The following is an 18,637-nucleotide window of genomic DNA, read 5'->3' as shown; positions in this document are numbered from 1 at the left end:
CTGTGACGTGACATAATTACGGTGCATTTGTTAATCATTCTGTTTCTGAAAATAATTTTTGCTCAGAAATAATTTTTTTTATTTTGTTCTTAGAAATAATTTTTAAGTATTTGAAGGCGTTTGGTAACAGCCCAAAATTTCCATTCCTAGAATAGAAAAAGAACAGAAATACGCTTGATAACTGCACAAAATTTATTTTTATTAATAATATTTTAATAATTTTAATAATTTTTTTAAAATTTCTTTTTTTTTTCTTTTTTTCTTCTTCTCCTTCTGGGCAGTGACTGGGTCGTCGGTCGTGGCCGGTTGGCCGGCGACCGGCCACAGGCTAGGAAAGAAGAACCGGCCACAGCCAGGAAGGAAAGAAGAAAAAGAAAAAAAAATTTCTCTTCTATTTCTGATTCTTGTTTCCAGAATCAAGAAATATTCCAAAACTGATTCTGGGAATAAATTTGTGCCTAAGAACAAAAAGTTTAGCAAACGGATTTTTGTTCTTTTTTTGTTTCCAGGAACAAAAGAATAGAATTAGTCACTATTTGGCAAATTACCAAATGCACCCTTAGCATCTTTCGATGACCATCACATTCACTAGAACAAGTAGATAATGAAAAGGAACGAGCAAAAGTTGTAACGGTACTCAAAATTTTCACAAAAGGTGGTGATGATCAAAATTCTTTTTCTGATCCCTTTGAAGAGCCAAGGAGAGAAATAGCTGAGCCAGTTTAATGGTGGTGTGTCAATTTATCGGTTGGTAAGAAAACTCAAGAGACATTAATCCGGATGGCAATGCATTTCTTGCTGGATTTTGCATGAGAAGTTCATAATTTATTGGTAAATTTGTGCCAATGGAAGTCAGCCAACTCCTGTTGTCTGAATTTCACTTTTCTTTTTCTCCACTGAGCTCGAAAAATGATCTTGTAATAGAATGGTATTAAAATGATTGAATATGCATATAAGGACTATTTAACCAATGGCCGTAATCCAAACATAGACTGGAATATTTATTAGAAGATCGAGTGATGCTGGGGATATTAAGACCTTCGGACAAAATTTGCATTGTAGCAAATTATAAATGAGTTATATTCAACATTTAATAAGAGTCTGTCACATCACTTAATATATTAAATTTGTAGATCAGTCGTAATACTCCTAGCATTGTTCTAGAGATAAGAGTCTGCTTAATTTTTCTCGGACTGGTCTTATCATGCATCGAACCTGGTAAACTCTAATTTATCTTTCGTTTTAATTCCTCTTCATCCGCATTTAAGAACACTGATGCAGAACGATTAGAGAATTGCTTCATAGTGTGCCACTTCTCGTTGTGATTGCTCTGACAGTGAACTTCCTTAGGCAGCCAGAGCCACTCACTGGCTTTGAGCTTGAAGTGCAATACTAGCTATCCCTGTCCCTCATGCACTTCACTCTAGAGACTCTGGGTTGTACTTTTTCTTTGGCATTAAGTCCAATGTTATAGGAACCTGGATATGCATTCAAAGGTTTCAGGCCAAATAGAAGAGATCTATTTCGGGCCATAAAAGAAAAGGCTACAGAAGGAGAAATATTTAGGCAATCTCCCCGTTAAGCTGATAGACGAAAACAGCTTTTCTTCCCCCAGAATGTGCTGCGTCTACAGAACTCAAGCTCAGATAATGGATGACAAAAAATATGCGTAATTTATTAAGCTTGAATATCAGTAAACATGACCATTAGTGCCCTCGAAAACTTAATCATATTGCTACCAGGTCCTGCTAAGGAGATTCTACTTCATTGCTCTTCTTGCATCTGCTTACATGGACATTTAGATCATTGACACAGCCAAATGCGATATAGGGGTTAGAGAGAGGAAGAGCGTGTACAGCAGAAAGCTTAACTTACAAGTAGCAACGACTGTTATTGAGAATGTATCGAATTATCATCATCATCATCGCCATCAATAACAACTAAATAGAAGTAGAAGCAGATGAGGGCATGAGAAGTTTATATACAAGGAGTCCTTTTCTTTCTTTTTTTTTTGTCTGGCTTTTTAGCCTTTTCAACCTGGCTTTTCTGGGTTTCAAAGAAATTTTGCGGACTGCACACGAGGGCCGAGTTTCTAGGCAGTGGCTGCAGCCTGCTCTTCGGTGTAATGTGATGCTGGGAGAAGCGTGCAGACAAGGTTGCGGTCTCCATAGACATTGTCAACACGTCCTGCAGTATATATAACAAGATCTCTTACAACAAGATGCAGGAAAAATGCTGATTATAAGTATGAGTTGACATTTAGAAACCAATCTTGTCCAAGTCCTAATCACAAGGTGATCTACAAGGAGTATTAACTACAGAGCTAAGATGAACATAAGAAAAACTGAATTAAGATCTATAGTTTAGCCTGGGGATTGAGAAATTTCTTAGCATGTAAGTTTAAACTGCTAGGCAGGAAATATAAACAGGCGAAGTTCAATCTATAGAAACTTTTGGGTCATCACAGGATCAAACGGTCCATGAGCAAGAGATTATGGCATCAAAGCACCCTATTATGTGTAGTATCTCTGGCAACATCGACTATCCATTGCACATTCATTTTAGAGACCGAAAATGGGAAAAAGTGCAAACTTCATCATTTCTTGCTGCTTAGTCATGACTGTTCAACTTGTAAAAATTTAATTCTGCCTAGTGAGCAAGTTGATACATGCTAATCACAACGAAAAATGGTTCATGAGGACAATGCTGACTTACTTAACCATGTCAAATATCATCTATAAATACGAATGTTTTATTCCCATAAATACCTGTACTTGGCCAGAACTTGGAAGTACGGAGCCAGGAAGCAGGGAAAGCTGCATAGTCCCGAGAATATGGCTTGGTCCATGCATCTCCCATGAGCAATGATGGTGGATGAGGGGCTCCCTGCATTTTTCATTTTTCAGCTCTGTTTCTCGATTTTCATGAACATCCTTACAGTATTATTCTCAGTGTATTTTGATAGATAGACCTGGCTTTATGCCGTATATATTATATATGCCTAGATTGATGCAAAGTAAGAGAATCTCACCTTCAAGACATTATTGTGGATATCAGCTTTGCCCTTTTCGATCTCTGCAATTTCTTCCCTAATCGAGATCATAGCATCACAAAATCTGTCCAACTCAGCCTGAAGAACGGAGAAGATTCATTTGCATTATGCACTAACTAAGCCTTTTCCAAAGACGATAAAAACACTTAACGCTGCAAATACCTTGCTTTCACTTTCAGTGGGTTCAATCATGAGCGTGCCAGGTACGGGCCATGACATGGTTGGCGCATGGAATCCATAGTCCATAAGACGTTTGGCGACATCTTCAGGCTCAATTCCAGCAGTATTCTGAAACAAAAAAAAATAGTTATATGTAGAAAAAACTAATCAAACTGGCAATAGATGGTAACAACCATAGGGCAGAGGACTACCTTAAAGCCTCTTAGGTCAACAATGAACTCATGAGCAACTGTTCCATTGACTCCACGGAACAATACCGGGTAGTAGCTCTGAATGACAAAATCTTAAATGAATATGAAATTGGTAATTAACAATAATTAATACGAACAGACACTGTTATCGACCTTTTTCCCTAGGATGAAATGATATGGAAGTCAATTTAGATAATTAAGGGAGAAGAAGGAACCTCCAAGCGCTTTGCCATATAGTTTGCATTTAAAATAGCAATCTTTGATGCTTCAGTAAGACCCTTAGATCCCATCATGGCAATGTAAGTGTAGGAGATTGGTAAGATTAATGCAGAGCCCCATGGTGCAGCAGAAATTGTGCCAAGCGGGTTGGTCTGGTCTGGGGCGGGTATACCACCTGTTGGTACCTACAAATATGAAAAGGTAGACAAAAAACAAATATGAATTGGCCCTCGTCACACACTTGAGTGGGATACTAAAATTGAGTATCCAAACAGAAACCTACAACAGGATGTGAAGGCAAAAATGGTGCCAGGTGTTTCTTTACGCCAATAGGGCCCATCCCAGGACCACCACCTCCATGAGGAATGCAGAATGTCTTGTGCAGGTTGAGATGGCAAACATCAGCTCCAATAAACCCGGGGTTTGTCAAACCCACCTGCAAGCATTTGTCTAGAATTTGAGAGAGTGCATTATGAATGATGCCAACAGCTAAAAGGGAGAGAAAGCATATGCACAAAGAGAGAAGCTTCCATCCCTAAGCCTGGAAATTATTGGGAGACGATAAACGCATAAAAGGAGAGCAAACTGTCGACCATGAAAATTTTAAGTTATGTAAAAAGAAGAGAAAGCACCTGTGCGTTCATGTTAGCCCCATCCATGTACACTTGACCTCCATTGTCATGAATAATTTTACATATCTCATCAATGCCTTCCTCATACACACCATGAGTGGAAGGATAAGTAACCTGAATTTTTAAAAAACCACTTGCATTAAAAATAAGGTCACCGGATGAACCATTTGATGATTACAGAAAAGAACAAAAAGAAGAGAAGTTTCATTTCGCATGAAAAATCCTCACCATGAGGGCTGACAAGTTATCCCTATTTGCTTCAGCAGCCTTCCTCAACTCTTCAATGTTGATATTGCCCTTGGCATCGGTTCCTACAGCAACTATTTTCATGCCGCACATCGCAGCACTTGCTGGATTTGTCCCATGAGCTGAGACAGGTATAATACACACATCACGGTGATGGTCGCCTCTTGCCTGCAACATCCATTTAGCACCTTGATATAAGCTCAATCTGCATATAAATAAGCCTTATTGTTTGCGAAAGGAATAATTCGAAGGGGCACGTCTGAAGGTTGGAAGAATATGCATAAGCTGAGATTAAAAGGCAGAGAATATAATCCTCGGGCACTTTTAAAAAATATCTTTAGCCTCAGGTTGCCCTGTATGTGTTCCCCTATATATGGCAGCAAAGTATGTCTGCTACTCCAAAAGCTGATGAGCATTAACTTTAGTAGAACAGTTTGGAGAATCTCACAGGCTCAGTCTAAGGAAAATGATATTTCAAAAAGATTAGCTAAATGCCTTCAATAAAGTTTTCACCATATCAAAGAACCAGCATTTTTTCCCAGAAATCAAACTGATTCTCTGTCCTTGACTAGAATTGAAGAAAAGAGAGTCCCCTAAACTTAAATTTGTAATATCAATCACCGGCCAACAATGCATGTTAATAACTTTAAGGCTTAAGCTCTAGGTCAAAGCATGTCTGAGATAGAACATGTAAACGACTCTTATACTGGTAAAGAGAGTTCAAAGGGGGCAATAGGAAAAGTTTCACCTTATTCAAGAATAATTCTCCTAGTCATAATTAATTATTTCAAGGCTGGCATCCGCAATCTGCTTGACAATGAAGAAGAAACCAGCACAGTGATGGATGAGACAATACCATGTGATATGCACGGATGACCATGAGCCCTGCGTACTCTCCGGCAGCACCAGCATTAGGTTGCAAGGAGAAAGAATCAAACCCAGTGATGGCACAGAGCAGGTCACCTAAATCTGTGAACATTTCCTTAAGAAAACAAAAAAATGAATTGCAATGAATTTTTGGAAAGAGAATCAATACATTTTGAGAACGCTGTAAACTTCTGCCTGACTAATGTATTTACATGATAAGTACCTGATAACCTTGAGCTTGCTCAGTCGGGGCAAAAGGGTGAATGTCAGTGAATCCAGGCCAAGTCACCGGCATCATCTCAGTGGTAGCATTCAATTTCATTGTACAAGATCCCAATGGAATCATACTGTGGCACAGGGAGAGATCCTTTGATTGTAATCTGTGCATATATCTAAGCAACTCATGCTCTGTGTGGTACCTAATGTAGAGAAGATATAACAGTCAGAACGGCTTAAAGTCACTAGCCACAAGTTGTGCATACTACATGAAAATGTTCATACGTGTTAAAAATCGGATGGGTCAGGATAGGACTCTCTCGGATCAGCCCGGATGGGACTGCAGTCTGAACCTCTGGTGCAAGAGATGCAGTGCTAAAGGGGACCTGCGAGAAAATGTGGATAAGGAAATGAGGAATAATCAAGACGAAAAGAAAGAAAAATAACTTGACCTATTCAGCTGTCAGAACAAAAGTTTGACAAATTACTCACAGGCTTGCCGCAAGCAAAAACTTTGAAAAGCTTATCAACATCATCCAAGGTGGTGGTCTCATCAAATGCAACAGTAATCTGAAATACGACGGAACTCCAATCAAATCTTGCAGGGAAGTACAGCATATTTCTCTGGAAGGTTGCAGCAAAGGAAAGATACTCACAGTGTGCTTATCTACAATCCTCAAATTGATCTCATTCTTGTAAGCAGCATCAGCAATTGCATTGGCATCAGCACACTTAATCTTCACAGTGTCAAAGAAAGGAAGCTCCTGAACTTCCACCCCAAGTTTCTTTAGACCTAGAGCGAATGCTCCTGCTAAACCATGGACTCGCTGAGCAATGATCTTGAGGCCTTCGGGACCATGATAAACAGCATACATAGCAGCCATGTTTGCAAGCAATGCCTAGACAGAATGAAAATTAATCAGAGAAGGCAAAGTTAACTTCATAAAAAAGAGCCGCTCTTTAAGCTGTGCATCTGAAACCAAAACTGCAAGCTACCCAGCAAGCCTTGCAATAAATCTTAGACAAACAAACTTTTTATTATTTCCTTAAACTCAAAAGCTCCACTGTAAGATTCAAGAGCAAGAGCACAGACATTCTACGGTGTCAAAGATATCATACCTGAGCAGTACATATGTTGCTAGTAGCCTTGTCTCTGCGGATATGTTGCTCTCTAGTTTGCATCGCCATACGCAGAGCAGGTTTTCCAGAAGAATCAACACTAACACCTATAATCCTTCCTGGCATCAGTCTCTTGTACTCTTGAGAAGTAGCCAAAAATGCAGCATGAGGACCTCCATATCCCATTGGTACACCAAATCTTTGGGCTGAACCCACAACAATATCAGCCCCAAATTCACCAGGAGGCTTTAACATGGTCAGAGCTAACAGGTCGCTCGCCATAACCACTTTAACCCCATGAGCGTGCGCATTCTTCACAAACTCTGCATAGTCCAACACTTCTCCTTCAGTACCAGGGTACTGAACCAGAACGCCACAAACATCTCCTGACTTGTAGTCGATGTCCTTCAGATCGGCAGTAACTACTCTGAGGTCGAACCCATCAGCCCTTGTCTTACAAATATCAATTGTTTGGGGGTGACAGTTGCTGGCAATGATAAAAGTTTTCTTCTTTCCCTTTAGAATGTTATTACACATAGCCATTGCTTCTGCAGCAGCAGTCGCCTCATCAAGCAATGAAGCATTCGACATTGGTAATCCAGTGAGGTCTGTGATCAATGTCTGGAAGTTAAGCAAGGACTCTAGCCGCCCTTGAGATATCTCAGCTTGGTAAGGCGTGTACTGCGTGTACCAAGCCGGATTCTCCATAATGTTCCTCAATATAACAGGAGGAACAAAGGTGTTATAGTACCCCATCCCAATATATGACTTAAAAATTTTATTTTTCGACTCCAAATTCTTCATGTGCGCAATCATTTGACTCTCGGTAAGCCCTTCATCAAACTTAGAAAACGTCATTGAATCCAAACGGATCGATTTAGGCACAGTAGCATCAATGAGAGAATCAACATTATTGAACCCACAGAACTCTGCCATTTTCGCTTTCTCCTCGGGTGTCGCTGAATTGTGGCGGCGAGGGAAGGTGTCATTCGGTTTCAATGCCTCAACAGAAATTGATCTAGCTTGAGACCCAACACCACCATAACTAGTACCACTGGATGAGACGTGCCTACCCACCAACATATCTGATCTAGAACTCCTGGACATTGAACCATGAGGAACCAATGACGAGACATACCTCGAAGGGGTGAATATTACAGGTGACGAAGAGCTTAACAAAGATTCGTCGTGCCGGTATTGCTTCGATTCGGAAACCAGGCGTCTGAGGATTGCCCGGTTCGCCAACCGCCTTGCACGTTCCATGTTCTCCGCAAATTTGAAATGGAAATGAGAACGAAGCAACTGGGTTTACGTTCAGCTGAACGAATCAAAATGGGGTTGTGCACGAATGCTTTCAAGCTGCCGTCCTTCTCGTCATTCCATGGCTGAATTGGGGGGGGGGGGGGGGGGTGCTAGGCTGGTTGGTGTATGCTGGTTTTTGAAGAAAATATGGGTGACTGCCATGTAATCAATGAAGTATAAATAAGAACAATAATTTAAAAGAAAATTCAAGAAGTTATATTTTCCAAGATCTGGTGGTGGCAATGAGAAGGTGGGTTGGTGACTGGGCACACCCAACGGGGGGCAAGAAAAGGACAGTTTTTAAGGATATTATTTACATGCAACGAGATAAACAAAATGAATGGAAGACGTTGAAGCGAGAGCAGATTGAGTTTCGGTGGATCAAAATGCTTTCCAAGCCATTTCAAGAACGTGGGACGCAACCAAAATTTCTCCCCTCTTTTTCTCTGGCCAGGAAAATGCCTCAAAAGCTTCTTTTTTTGCTGGGACAATCTCAGCAACCTTCGTTGGCAGATTCTCTTACACATTCGGCTTATCCCCAGCCTCGCCTCACACACATATCAGCACCACAGAGGAACCCTATCTATGGGTTAGCTTTCAGGAAGGATTTTGTGAAAACGGTGGGCATATCAACTGGTTTTTTTTATTTTTTATCCGACCAAAAAACTGGTTTTTTTATTTTTTATTTTTGCCTTTTTTCGCCTGATTTGTTTCGTTTGATGGGTTTTTTCCCCCAGATTTTCTTGTTTTACAATTATAATATTGTGCTTGTTTTTTTTTGCATTTTGACCAAGAAAAGTATCGAATTTATATTATTTTATTTGGGATATTCTGGTCCTAAAAGCTTATCTTCCGTGAAATGTCTGTGGCCGACATCATCGCCCGCATGTACATGGGAGCTGCTGCTGACTCGGACTTCCTGTCCTCATTCTGGAGGGCAATACTCGTGTGCTTTCAGCGTACCATAAAACCCAGGATGTGTCAAATCATCGACCGTTGAATTATGCAACTGTATCATAGGATCCAACTGCTCACATCAACTTTGGCAATAACCAAAAAAAAAGACGATAGTTCCACTCCCTACATGACTAAATCCACCCAATTTTCATTAAAAATATAAAATTGCCCTCAATCATTAAATTGCAATTTAATATGGTGACCCCGAATTTAATTACTTCTCTTTTTTATTTAGTTTTTCTATTTATATGCAGGATCTTAGTTATTATAATTAAGAATTTCACATGTTTAGTTTTTGTTTATCGTAGGTATCCCATGTTTATTAAAGGCACTGTTTTTTTATTGTTAGATTTTACTTCCATAAAAATTAGTTTTGTTGAAAAGAGAAATTTCCAAGAAACCTAGTTCGTTTCTACTTTGTTGAGCGAATTTATAAATAAGTGTCAAGTATAATCTAGAAAAAAAAAATTTAACATAGACATTTTTTAACACGATCAGTTGTTTATAAATTTTCACTTTTGTTGTGCATATCACCATCAAACACCTTTTCACTGGTTTTCTTTTATATACACACATATATAATGAGATGATTGGATGAAGGAAAAAAAAACCCTCTTTGCAGATACTCCAAAATAAGATCACATGAACATCCTCTAACATGAAACTTGAAAAGATGAAATTTAATTAAATCAAAATAGAGCATGAAATAAAAATTTTCTTTTGGATATGCCAATGAAATTTCATTATTTTGGATTGACAAAAATTTATACCATTTATGAAGTGTTTATGGAACAATATCAAGATGCTTCATCGTGCATAATGTTTTCATTATTGTGTATTCCTAGTTATTCTTGTAATGTCTTACATGCTCTGTGTAGAAATATCTCGCCAAAAGTAAGAAAAAAAGATAAAAAAAAATTGTAATATAGTAAACAAAGAGACTTGATATATATATTTTAGACTAATGAAATTAAAAAATTAAAATTCACCAAGAAAGTGAGCTTTTGAGATAAGAGGGACAAACAATGGATAAATTGATATAAGAGCAATGATGAAGAAGTGACTTTTAATTTTTTTTACTATATCAAAGAATTTTTCTTTTTTCCTCACAATTGCGAGATACTTTTACACAGAGCATGCAAAACGTTATAGGATTATCTAAGAATACACTAAAAAAATTGTTAGTACACTAAAAAAAATGTGAAAATGCTTAATTATGGCAACTAGATCTTGAACAGAAATAGAAAATATAGAAAAAAAAGGAATAGACCCATCACTTTAAACTGCAATTGAATAATCAAGAGCGATTTTGTCTTTGTAGTATAAATTGGGTGAATTTAGTCATATAAGGGATGAAAATAGCGCCGCCCTAGATTAATTGTTCTATTTTAGATCCTATCTATGAAAGTCGAAACGTTGCAAATAACCACAAAAGACCATCTTCACCTTACATCAAACCTTGCATCACATATGAAACCTTCAATTTGGAAGGTGCAGTTCATTTTTACACTTACTATTATAGCCTTGTAAGTAAAATTACCATTTACTTTTCAAAACTACCCTTAATGCTTTTTGCCTCCATCTACCGAGAAACCCTTATTCACAAAGTCTTGATCCTAACCTTAGCTTGACCATCACTAGTTCCTTTGTGTTGCCGGCCACCATCGTGGCCTTTGGGTTACTCACCTCCTCCATTCCAACCCTCGGCAATAGCCCAAGCTCTCTCTCGAGAGAGGAGGGAGGGACGTAGCAATGCGGACAATAGTGGTTGGAGCTTGGAGGTGGAGGTGTAGTGGCCACCAGCTGCATATGGTGGTCGAGTGAGGTAGGCACTTTTTAAGGATTAAAATTCTTTTTTATTCAAAATACTTAAGGGTAATTTAGTCATTTCATCTAGTAGCTCGACATTGCAAATTAGGAATTTTAAAATAGGAGATGCAAAGTGATTTTTGAGTGAAAAATGAGGAGGGACTTTTAGTATTTTTATTAGACTTTTCTAGGAACTAGCTAGACAAATAAAATACACAAACATGTAGCAGAAAAAATGTGAAAATATGTTTAAGATGTATAAAGTAAGAGACTTTTTTTTAGATTTTATTATTCGAGATAATAGATTTGTATATTTATGGGATGCGGAATATTTAAATCCAAATTTAGAATATGAAAGATAAATAATTTAATTTGTTGGGTGCACACAGTAAAAACTCCGATATCAATTGTTGAGAAAGATCAGGAGCAAAATCGAAGAAAACACAATCTTTAAATAGAAGCGCTCTCTATGATATTGGTTGGGAGAACTTACACACACTAAAATGGGTGCCAAGCACACAAACACAGAAGAGGAGGTAAATCTAAGGATTAGTGGTTCACTCCCCTTGTTCATTTTTAAGATTGTGGTTTACCTCCCCTTGTTCTTCTTAGAAATTAGTGGTTCACCCCCTTAATTCATTCTAGATATAAGTGGTTCACCACCCTTACATTATTCTAAAGATTAGTGGTTCACTCCCCCAAGAAACATCTAGAAAAGAGGAGGTGAATCTTCAAAATAATCCCAAGTATGATGAATCCATCATACAAAAATTAATCAGTTGCCCTTCATTTAGAACTCTTGTACAAAAGTTTGATGTCGATATCTTCCTCTAACTCTGTTTCATTTGTAGTAGAAATACCAAGAATAGTAAAAAACATTTACGAAATTAATTTAATATGTGAAGTAACAAATTGCAGTTGAGTATTGGAAGTGAGGTGCACGCACCAAGAGGAGCTTGGCAAAATTACTCTCTAAACCAACTTTCTAAATTGGTCCTAGAATCTCCATGTTCTTTTTTCTATCTATACTATTGTATAAAGTAAAGAAGACTTCCTACTTTTTAGGAGATCTCAATTTCTATTTTCTTTCCACAATGTCCTTAATTGCTAATTTTACAAACATCGAATCTTTGGACAAATGAGTAAGCTAATGATTTTATTTAACATGTCACACGTCTCGATATCAATCTATTTTATCCAACAACGACCTTCCTAAACGGACTTCAAATCTTAAAATATTAATATTTGTCCACAAATTATTATACATTTCCTTTGTATATTGTGCACTCTTATCAATAATCACTTACCGTTTAGCCAAAAGAACGTGAAAATGATGTCGTGAGAGTTAAAAGACTCCTCAAGATGTGCTAATTTTCCTCGTGAGTTGGTATATATATTAAACTTCTAGTTGACTTTTCAGAAAGGAGCTTCTGAGTAACATTGTAAACAACAGGTGATTCCACCACTAAAATCCAAAAGATTGTTGCCAGATATCTAACGCAAAAGGGAACAATATTTAAAGGATGAAACCAATGCAACGTGGGGCACATAGATCACACCTCTCCAAACGCAAAAAGAGGGGGGGAAATGAGCATTATGGTTTGGTTTAATTCATTTGCGGAATGAATTTCGTCGGAGGTTGATACCGGAGTGTTAATTATTTTGGAAATTTGGTTTTTTTGTTATTACAGGCTGAAAAAGGAATATCTTTCGGATATTCTAGTCCTTCGTCGAATGATACTATGATGTGCTCCTCCATATTGAGGTGTGCTTGTGAGGATGTTAAGCGAAAGAAATATGCATAAGGGATGCGATGTAAGATTGAGTAGTTAATATGTCCTAATCGGTACATAACTCATTAGTTTAAATTTTTTGAGTGAATGTGGGTTAAATTACATGAGTTGTCAGATTCAAATTGGGGGAAGAACAGCAGAAGTGCCAAAAGTTGTGTATGGAGCTCACTTTGGTGCCAAAAGTTTAAAACGGATCACTTAAGTACCAAAAGTTTACGCCGGCGATCACTTAAGTACCAAATCGGAGAAAAAACGATTACTTAAGTGTCAACGGCGAGAAATTCCAACCAAATTTAATACGTGGCTTTTATATTTAAATTTTAATGACACGTGGCATTTCCACGTGTATAATTCAATTTTTTAAATAATTTTTTTGATTTTTTTTCTTTCTTTTCTTTTTTCTTTTCTTTCTTCTTCTTCTTCTTCTACCATGGCCGGTGGCCGGAGGCCAGCCACCGGCCAGGGCCGGCCTCGCCGGGCGTCGCCTTCCTCCGTGCGAGGGCCGGCGAGGCCGCCGTGGCCTCGGCGAGGGCCGGCCTCGCCGGATCTCGGCGAGGCGAGCCTCGCCGAGGCTCGCCCCGCCCGGGTGAGGTCGACCCTCGCCTCGGACAGGCGAGCCTGGCCAAGGCCACGGCGGCCTCGCCGAGGCGTCGCCTTCCTCCGGGCGAGGGTCGGCGAGGTCGCCGTGGCCTCGGCGAGGGCCGGCCTCGGCTGGATCCGGCGAGGCGAGCCCCGGCGAGGTGAGCCCTCGCCAAGGCCACGGCGGCCTCGCCGAGGCGTCCCTCGCCCGGGCGGGGCGAGCCCCGGCGAGGGCTCGCCTTGCCGGATCCGGCGAGGCCGGCCCTCGCCGAGGCCACGGCGGCCTCGCCGGCCCTCGCCTAGAGGAAGGCGACGCCCGGCGAGGCCTGCCGTGGCAGGTGGGCGGACGCCGGCCATCGGAAATAAGAAGAAAGAAAAGAAAAAAAAGAAAAGAAAGGAAAAAAGAAAGAAAAGAAAAAAAAAAGAAATGCCACATCAGCCTCCGGCGAGCCACATCAGCTTGAGAAATTAATAAAAAAATGCCACGTCGGATTTCCGGCGATGTGACACTTAAGTGATCGTTTTTCACAACTTTTGACACTTAAGTGATCCGTTTGAAACTTTTGGCACCAAAGTGAGCTTCGTATATAACTTTTGGCACTTCTGCTGTTCTTCCCCCGATTCAAATTTGTGCTCCATTTCATTGATCTCTTGATAATTTAGGGGTGGGCCCGACCCGATTTTTGTTGATTGGTGTATGATGAATATCTTAAGGATGGAATCTCGGACGTAACTCCTTAATTGAGGCAGGTGAGGTGTTTCCCCACTTCCGATAAAGCTTAGCCGTGCCAAGGCTATTGAGGTGGAGTTCGAAGGGTTGATGTTGTCCACGACAACTTTTGCCAACATTTGCCAAAAGTTGGTTGGGCTAAGATGGATACTCGAGTTGTGATAATGTTAGTGTAGAAAGAACACCCGGATCAAGAGGAGGCGGCCTTAATGCAAGAGACTCACACGTGAGGGAGAGGGAGTGTTCGATAGAAAAAAAGTTTCACGTCATGGATGTAATGTAAGATAGAGCAATTAATATATTTAAATTGGCTTATAATTCATTGGTTTGAATTTTTAAGTGAAGGTGTTCAACTAAATATGTTGACGAAATTCTGACTTAGGCTCTCTCTTGAAAATTTCCCCGGGTGAATGTATTGAATATATGCTACACCTCCCCAACACACTAAATCAGCTTGTACTGTGCATGAGCTTAATTAATTATTTTTACTTTTTCGTTTTAAAGTAGAATAAATACTATTATAAAATCTTATTTTTCATTTGTTTATCTTTTTCTGACAAAAAACAATGATACCTTCATTTGAATAAGGGCAATCCATTTAACCCAATTTTTTTTCATCCAAAGATTTTCTGCTATGGGCTAATGGAAGAAAAATATTGGAGAAAAATATCTCTTGAAGGGAAATATCGAGCCGGACTTTTTTTTAAACAAAATTCGCTTTGTAGAAGAATATGTCTCTTCAATCCCAATTCACGCCAAACAAATTTCTAATTCTATTTACCATCTCACCTTAAAACATGCAAACTTGCTCAAAAATCGAGAAATTTCTCAATCGCTCAAAACAAAACCCTAAACAGTTCGTAATTAGCCCTAATTGATAAGAGAATCCAAAATTCACAAGTAAAAGCAAATGGTCTGGCAATAATTAATTAAGTAGGCCAAAAATAGAACATGATCCTAAAACTCATGAACCGGTGGATTTTAAGGCGGGAAACAACTTCAAACGTGATTCGGATTAGTTCTAGTTTCGCAACTCCCCTTGATGAGAAAAAAAATGGCTCGTTGACTGAAGAGCACGCGAATTTTGGTTCGTGGCTCGCCCCATCAATTCCTGCTCGTTCGATCTCTCTATAAAGTCATTAGCAACAACGTCCGCACCAAACACCTCCGCTGGGGAAAAACTCACTCTTGAGTTGGGTCCAACTTCAAGACATAACATCTCCTCATCCGGGCAATATGCATGACCACAAAAATGTTTAGGAAGCGAAGGTGAAAGGTTTACTATCGCTGAATGAACTGCAGTAGCATGCGCGAACATTATTGCCTGAACCACAGCAAATTCCTACTTCTTCTGCTTGTCTCCACGAATACTTCGAATCAAATTCCCCGAGGTTCAGCCTAAACAACCTCAGTCTTTTGTCAATGTATCGTGCTACTATGATTCTGAGTCGACCCAGAAGAACGCCATCATCGTTCTATCAGAAACAGACAGAGGTACTCGGTGTCACGATCAAATGTATGGATTTGGAAGCTCGTGAAGCCTCACGATTTCGAAGAAAAACCTTGTTGCCACATGCTGTGTCCAAGCTTTCGTACGTGTGTTGCCTCGGATTTGATCTTACGACTGGCAAACTTACTTTGATACCAATTGACTTGGTTAAAACGAAGATACATGAACGTAGATCTTGCCAAAAATCCACTCATGTTGCAGGAGGATGAAAAGCAAGAATAGAGACAAAGCTCAATTTTCAAAATTTTTATATTTGTGGAAACCCTAGTGCCTAGACTAGGAAACTCATGAGCAAAGACAAAGCACCAAAATTCTAATGACATAACTTTTGACCTATTTAGGTAATTACTTAAGAAAATGAATCATATCCCCAAACATTCAAAATAGCATCTAAAGTTCTAGAGATTTTCAAAATAAGGAAGAAAAAAAATATCGGACCACAATCTTCAAAATCATCGGATCCCGCGTCTGTCTTGTTGACTGTCGAATTGAGAATAATAATTTTATGATGCCAAATTTTCTTGCGAGTAATCTAAACATTGGTTTAAACAAGGATCTTACGCACTGCACAATACATTCATATGGCAAGATCGAATATTAGAAGGACTTCTGCTAGCATCTTGACAAGAGCTTAATTTGCTTCTTCCTATTGGAAGAAAAAAGGGTTTCAAAAAAGTGTAAAGAAACTTGCATTAACGCTCAATTTCTTAATATAAACTCAAATAACTATAGAAATTGCATGTATTATTCAATCATTGGAATAGTGCGTATTCATTATTTCAATCTCGTAAACTCAAATAAACAAAACTATTTCTGCCTTGCAATGCTGGGAATCTCTCTCTCTCTCTCTCTCTCTCTCTCTCTCTCTCTCTCTCTCTCTTCTCCTTTTCCTTCTCAATGTCTATAAGAGACATAACAGCAACACAACCAAACAAATTCATCAAGAAACAAGACATATCTAGTAATAAATGCAGAAGTTAACCGTGAACAAAGCCACAAGATAATTCCATCAGTAGTATTGCAGCTTCGGCTTCATCTTGTGGAAATGCTCGTAGAAAAGCTGAACTTTTGCTCAACCCTCGGGCGAAATCCCCCAAAAAGAGCTTCTTTTCGCCGTGAGAGGAAGAATCGGCTTGGTTGGCGAATTGCTTACTTTGTTTCTTGCATATTTGTCCAGCGTGACTTGCCCGCGATTTCTTTTCCTTGTTGTGCCCCTTCATCCGCACTGAGGTTGGATCGGTTGTTGCAACCACTGCCCCCCCAGTGGTGGCTGCTGCAGCAGCTTCTTCCATGGCTCGTCTTGCCTTCCTCTGGCGAATCCCGCATGCATTGCAAAGAGACTGCACTAGCGAAACAGTATAAAAAAATGACTTCTCTTCTCTGAGATACTAAAGTAATCACATGATGAAGTTATCTATTCTCAATGTATAATGTGTATTTGTATCTCATATAAGTTTTAATTAAATCCAACTAATAAAAAGTGTTAAATTAATAGCAAGGAGGCAACGTCTAACATGTTTCATAAGCAATGTCTTAGCTAGGACGATTAACATAGTCCAGAATTCCCTGAATTTATTGGATATAAGACTACTAAATGGAGGTTACCTGCACTCGAAACAAACTACCTGAAATTTGACTTCAATTGATCCGTACATATGTAGACATTCATTCGATCATGTATTATAGAAATGAAACTTTACTGTGACGCCTTTAATCCAACCACACCGAGTAATATAACAAGCATGGATGTGACAAATCTCTACTTGTTTGGCTAACAAATTTGGCCATAAAACATGTAATCATGTGATTGCAAATTGGTGTGTGAAGGGGGAAAGAACAATAACCTTGGGGCCTCTAGGGCCACTCCTCCAAAGAGGGGTCGTGGTTGTGTTGCAATCCGCACACACTCTTATGGCATTATTACCGTTGCTCGAAAACCTAATCTCTGTACGATCTCGTCGATGATGGTTCTTTGCAGACTCGTCCACAACTTGCATACTCTCATCTTCTGTAGATCCATTGCTATATATTTTGTTCTTCATCTTCTGCATGAACCTCATTTTCAAAGGCATCCATTTGATGCCAAAATCTCTGTTGACCTCCTCCCCATTTTCACCATTGAAGGAAAAAGACTTTTGTCGTCCTTGATCGCTAGTTTCGCTTTTGCTAACCGTCGGCTGGAGCAAAGACGAAGATGGGAAGAGCCGCGTGTGTTTGGATCCGCCATGTCGGTCGGCCTAAAAGTTACGAAAGAGATCATGAACTTAATAAAAGGAGTAATTCAACAAAAAAAAAAGGATTGGGAAATGAAGAAAGCATAGGTTTAAGTGATTATATATTTCATGGTGTATGGATTGGTACAGAAGGAAGGATTAACCAGCTGATGCGTACCAGTTAATTACTATATAGATCAAAATAAACTAATATAAAGAAGAACAATATTATTAAAGAAGATGAATCCCTTGTCGTATATGTGATTCTTCATTTGCTTTGTAAGCTCAACGAAACAGTAAAATTCAGGGATCACAAATATAGGAACATAACACACAAGCTGATCATGAACTAATACGTGTAATCGAATAAAAGATGATCACAGTTACATGGATCGGTTTTATATATTGACTTGCTGTTCAAAAGTAAATGAAGAATCCTGAAAACTTGAATTGAATATGGAAGTACTGAGAGTACTGCTTGCCTTTTCCGCAGGAGTTTCTGATCTTCCACATGGACCGTAACTTTGATCTTCAGTTCTGCTTGGAAAAGAAGCACATAGCATAGAGGAAGAAGATGGCGACGATGGCGGTTCTTGATGAGGTGAAATGAAGAACTGCAAGGTCTGATCTTCTTGCCGCTCCAAAAGAGGAAAGGAAGGAGCTTGAGGAGGGTTCAGGTATACAGGATTCATGAGAGAGAGAGAGAGAGAGAGAGAGAGAGAGAGAGAGAGAGAGAGAGAGAGAGAGAGAGAGAGAGAGAGAGAGAGAGAGAGAGATGTATCACTTGATGACCTTTGTATCCCAGCAGCAAAGTGTATACTGAGGGATGTAGAAAGTTGAATCTCTATAAAAATGCCCTCAAATTTATATACGGTAAAAGGTGTTATATGGTCGAGGGAGGGATTATATTGTGCAATGCTTATGTCACATGTTATGTTGAGTTTCGAGAAGAAATATCATAATAGTCCTAAATTTATTACAATTGTGTCAATTCAGTTCTAATTTTTTTTTGTCAATTTAAT

At 39.2% G+C, this 18,637-nt stretch overlaps 2 protein-coding genes across 2 annotated transcripts; both read right to left on the bottom strand.

Moving 5' to 3' along the window:
- Positions 1 to 1,866: 1,866 nt before the first annotated feature.
- LOC115674282 (glycine dehydrogenase (decarboxylating), mitochondrial-like) lies at positions 1,867 to 8,221 on the bottom strand. The gene is made up of 15 exons (XM_030596634.2): positions 6,723 to 8,221; positions 6,260 to 6,502; positions 6,096 to 6,173; positions 5,889 to 5,989; positions 5,611 to 5,806; positions 5,377 to 5,502; positions 4,503 to 4,688; positions 4,275 to 4,388; positions 3,926 to 4,078; positions 3,639 to 3,827; positions 3,424 to 3,501; positions 3,215 to 3,340; positions 3,032 to 3,130; positions 2,769 to 2,886; positions 1,867 to 2,187 (listed from the first exon to the last, which is right to left on the bottom strand). The coding sequence occupies exons 1-15, from the start codon at positions 7,983 to 7,985 to the stop codon at positions 2,093 to 2,095; spliced, it is 3,165 nt and encodes a 1,054-aa protein (XP_030452494.1). The 5' UTR covers positions 7,986 to 8,221; the 3' UTR covers positions 1,867 to 2,092.
- A 7,908-nt stretch (positions 8,222 to 16,129) lies between these two features.
- On the bottom strand, positions 16,130 to 18,383 carry LOC115664990 (putative GATA transcription factor 22). The gene is made up of 3 exons (XM_056310534.1): positions 18,088 to 18,383; positions 17,247 to 17,629; positions 16,130 to 16,742 (listed from the first exon to the last, which is right to left on the bottom strand). Exons 1-3 carry the CDS (start codon positions 18,305 to 18,307, stop codon positions 16,380 to 16,382), a joined length of 966 nt encoding a protein of 321 aa, XP_056166509.1. The 5' UTR covers positions 18,308 to 18,383; the 3' UTR covers positions 16,130 to 16,379.
- Positions 18,384 to 18,637: the final 254 nt, after the last annotated feature.

The sequence above is a fragment of the Syzygium oleosum genome, unplaced genomic scaffold (genome assembly GCF_021117445.2).
Source record: "Syzygium oleosum isolate NSW1041296 unplaced genomic scaffold, Sole_v2.1 Sole_v2.04, whole genome shotgun sequence".
Taxonomy (NCBI): domain Eukaryota; kingdom Viridiplantae; phylum Streptophyta; class Magnoliopsida; order Myrtales; family Myrtaceae; genus Syzygium; species Syzygium oleosum.
This window is presented reverse-complemented; position numbering and strand designations above follow the sequence as displayed.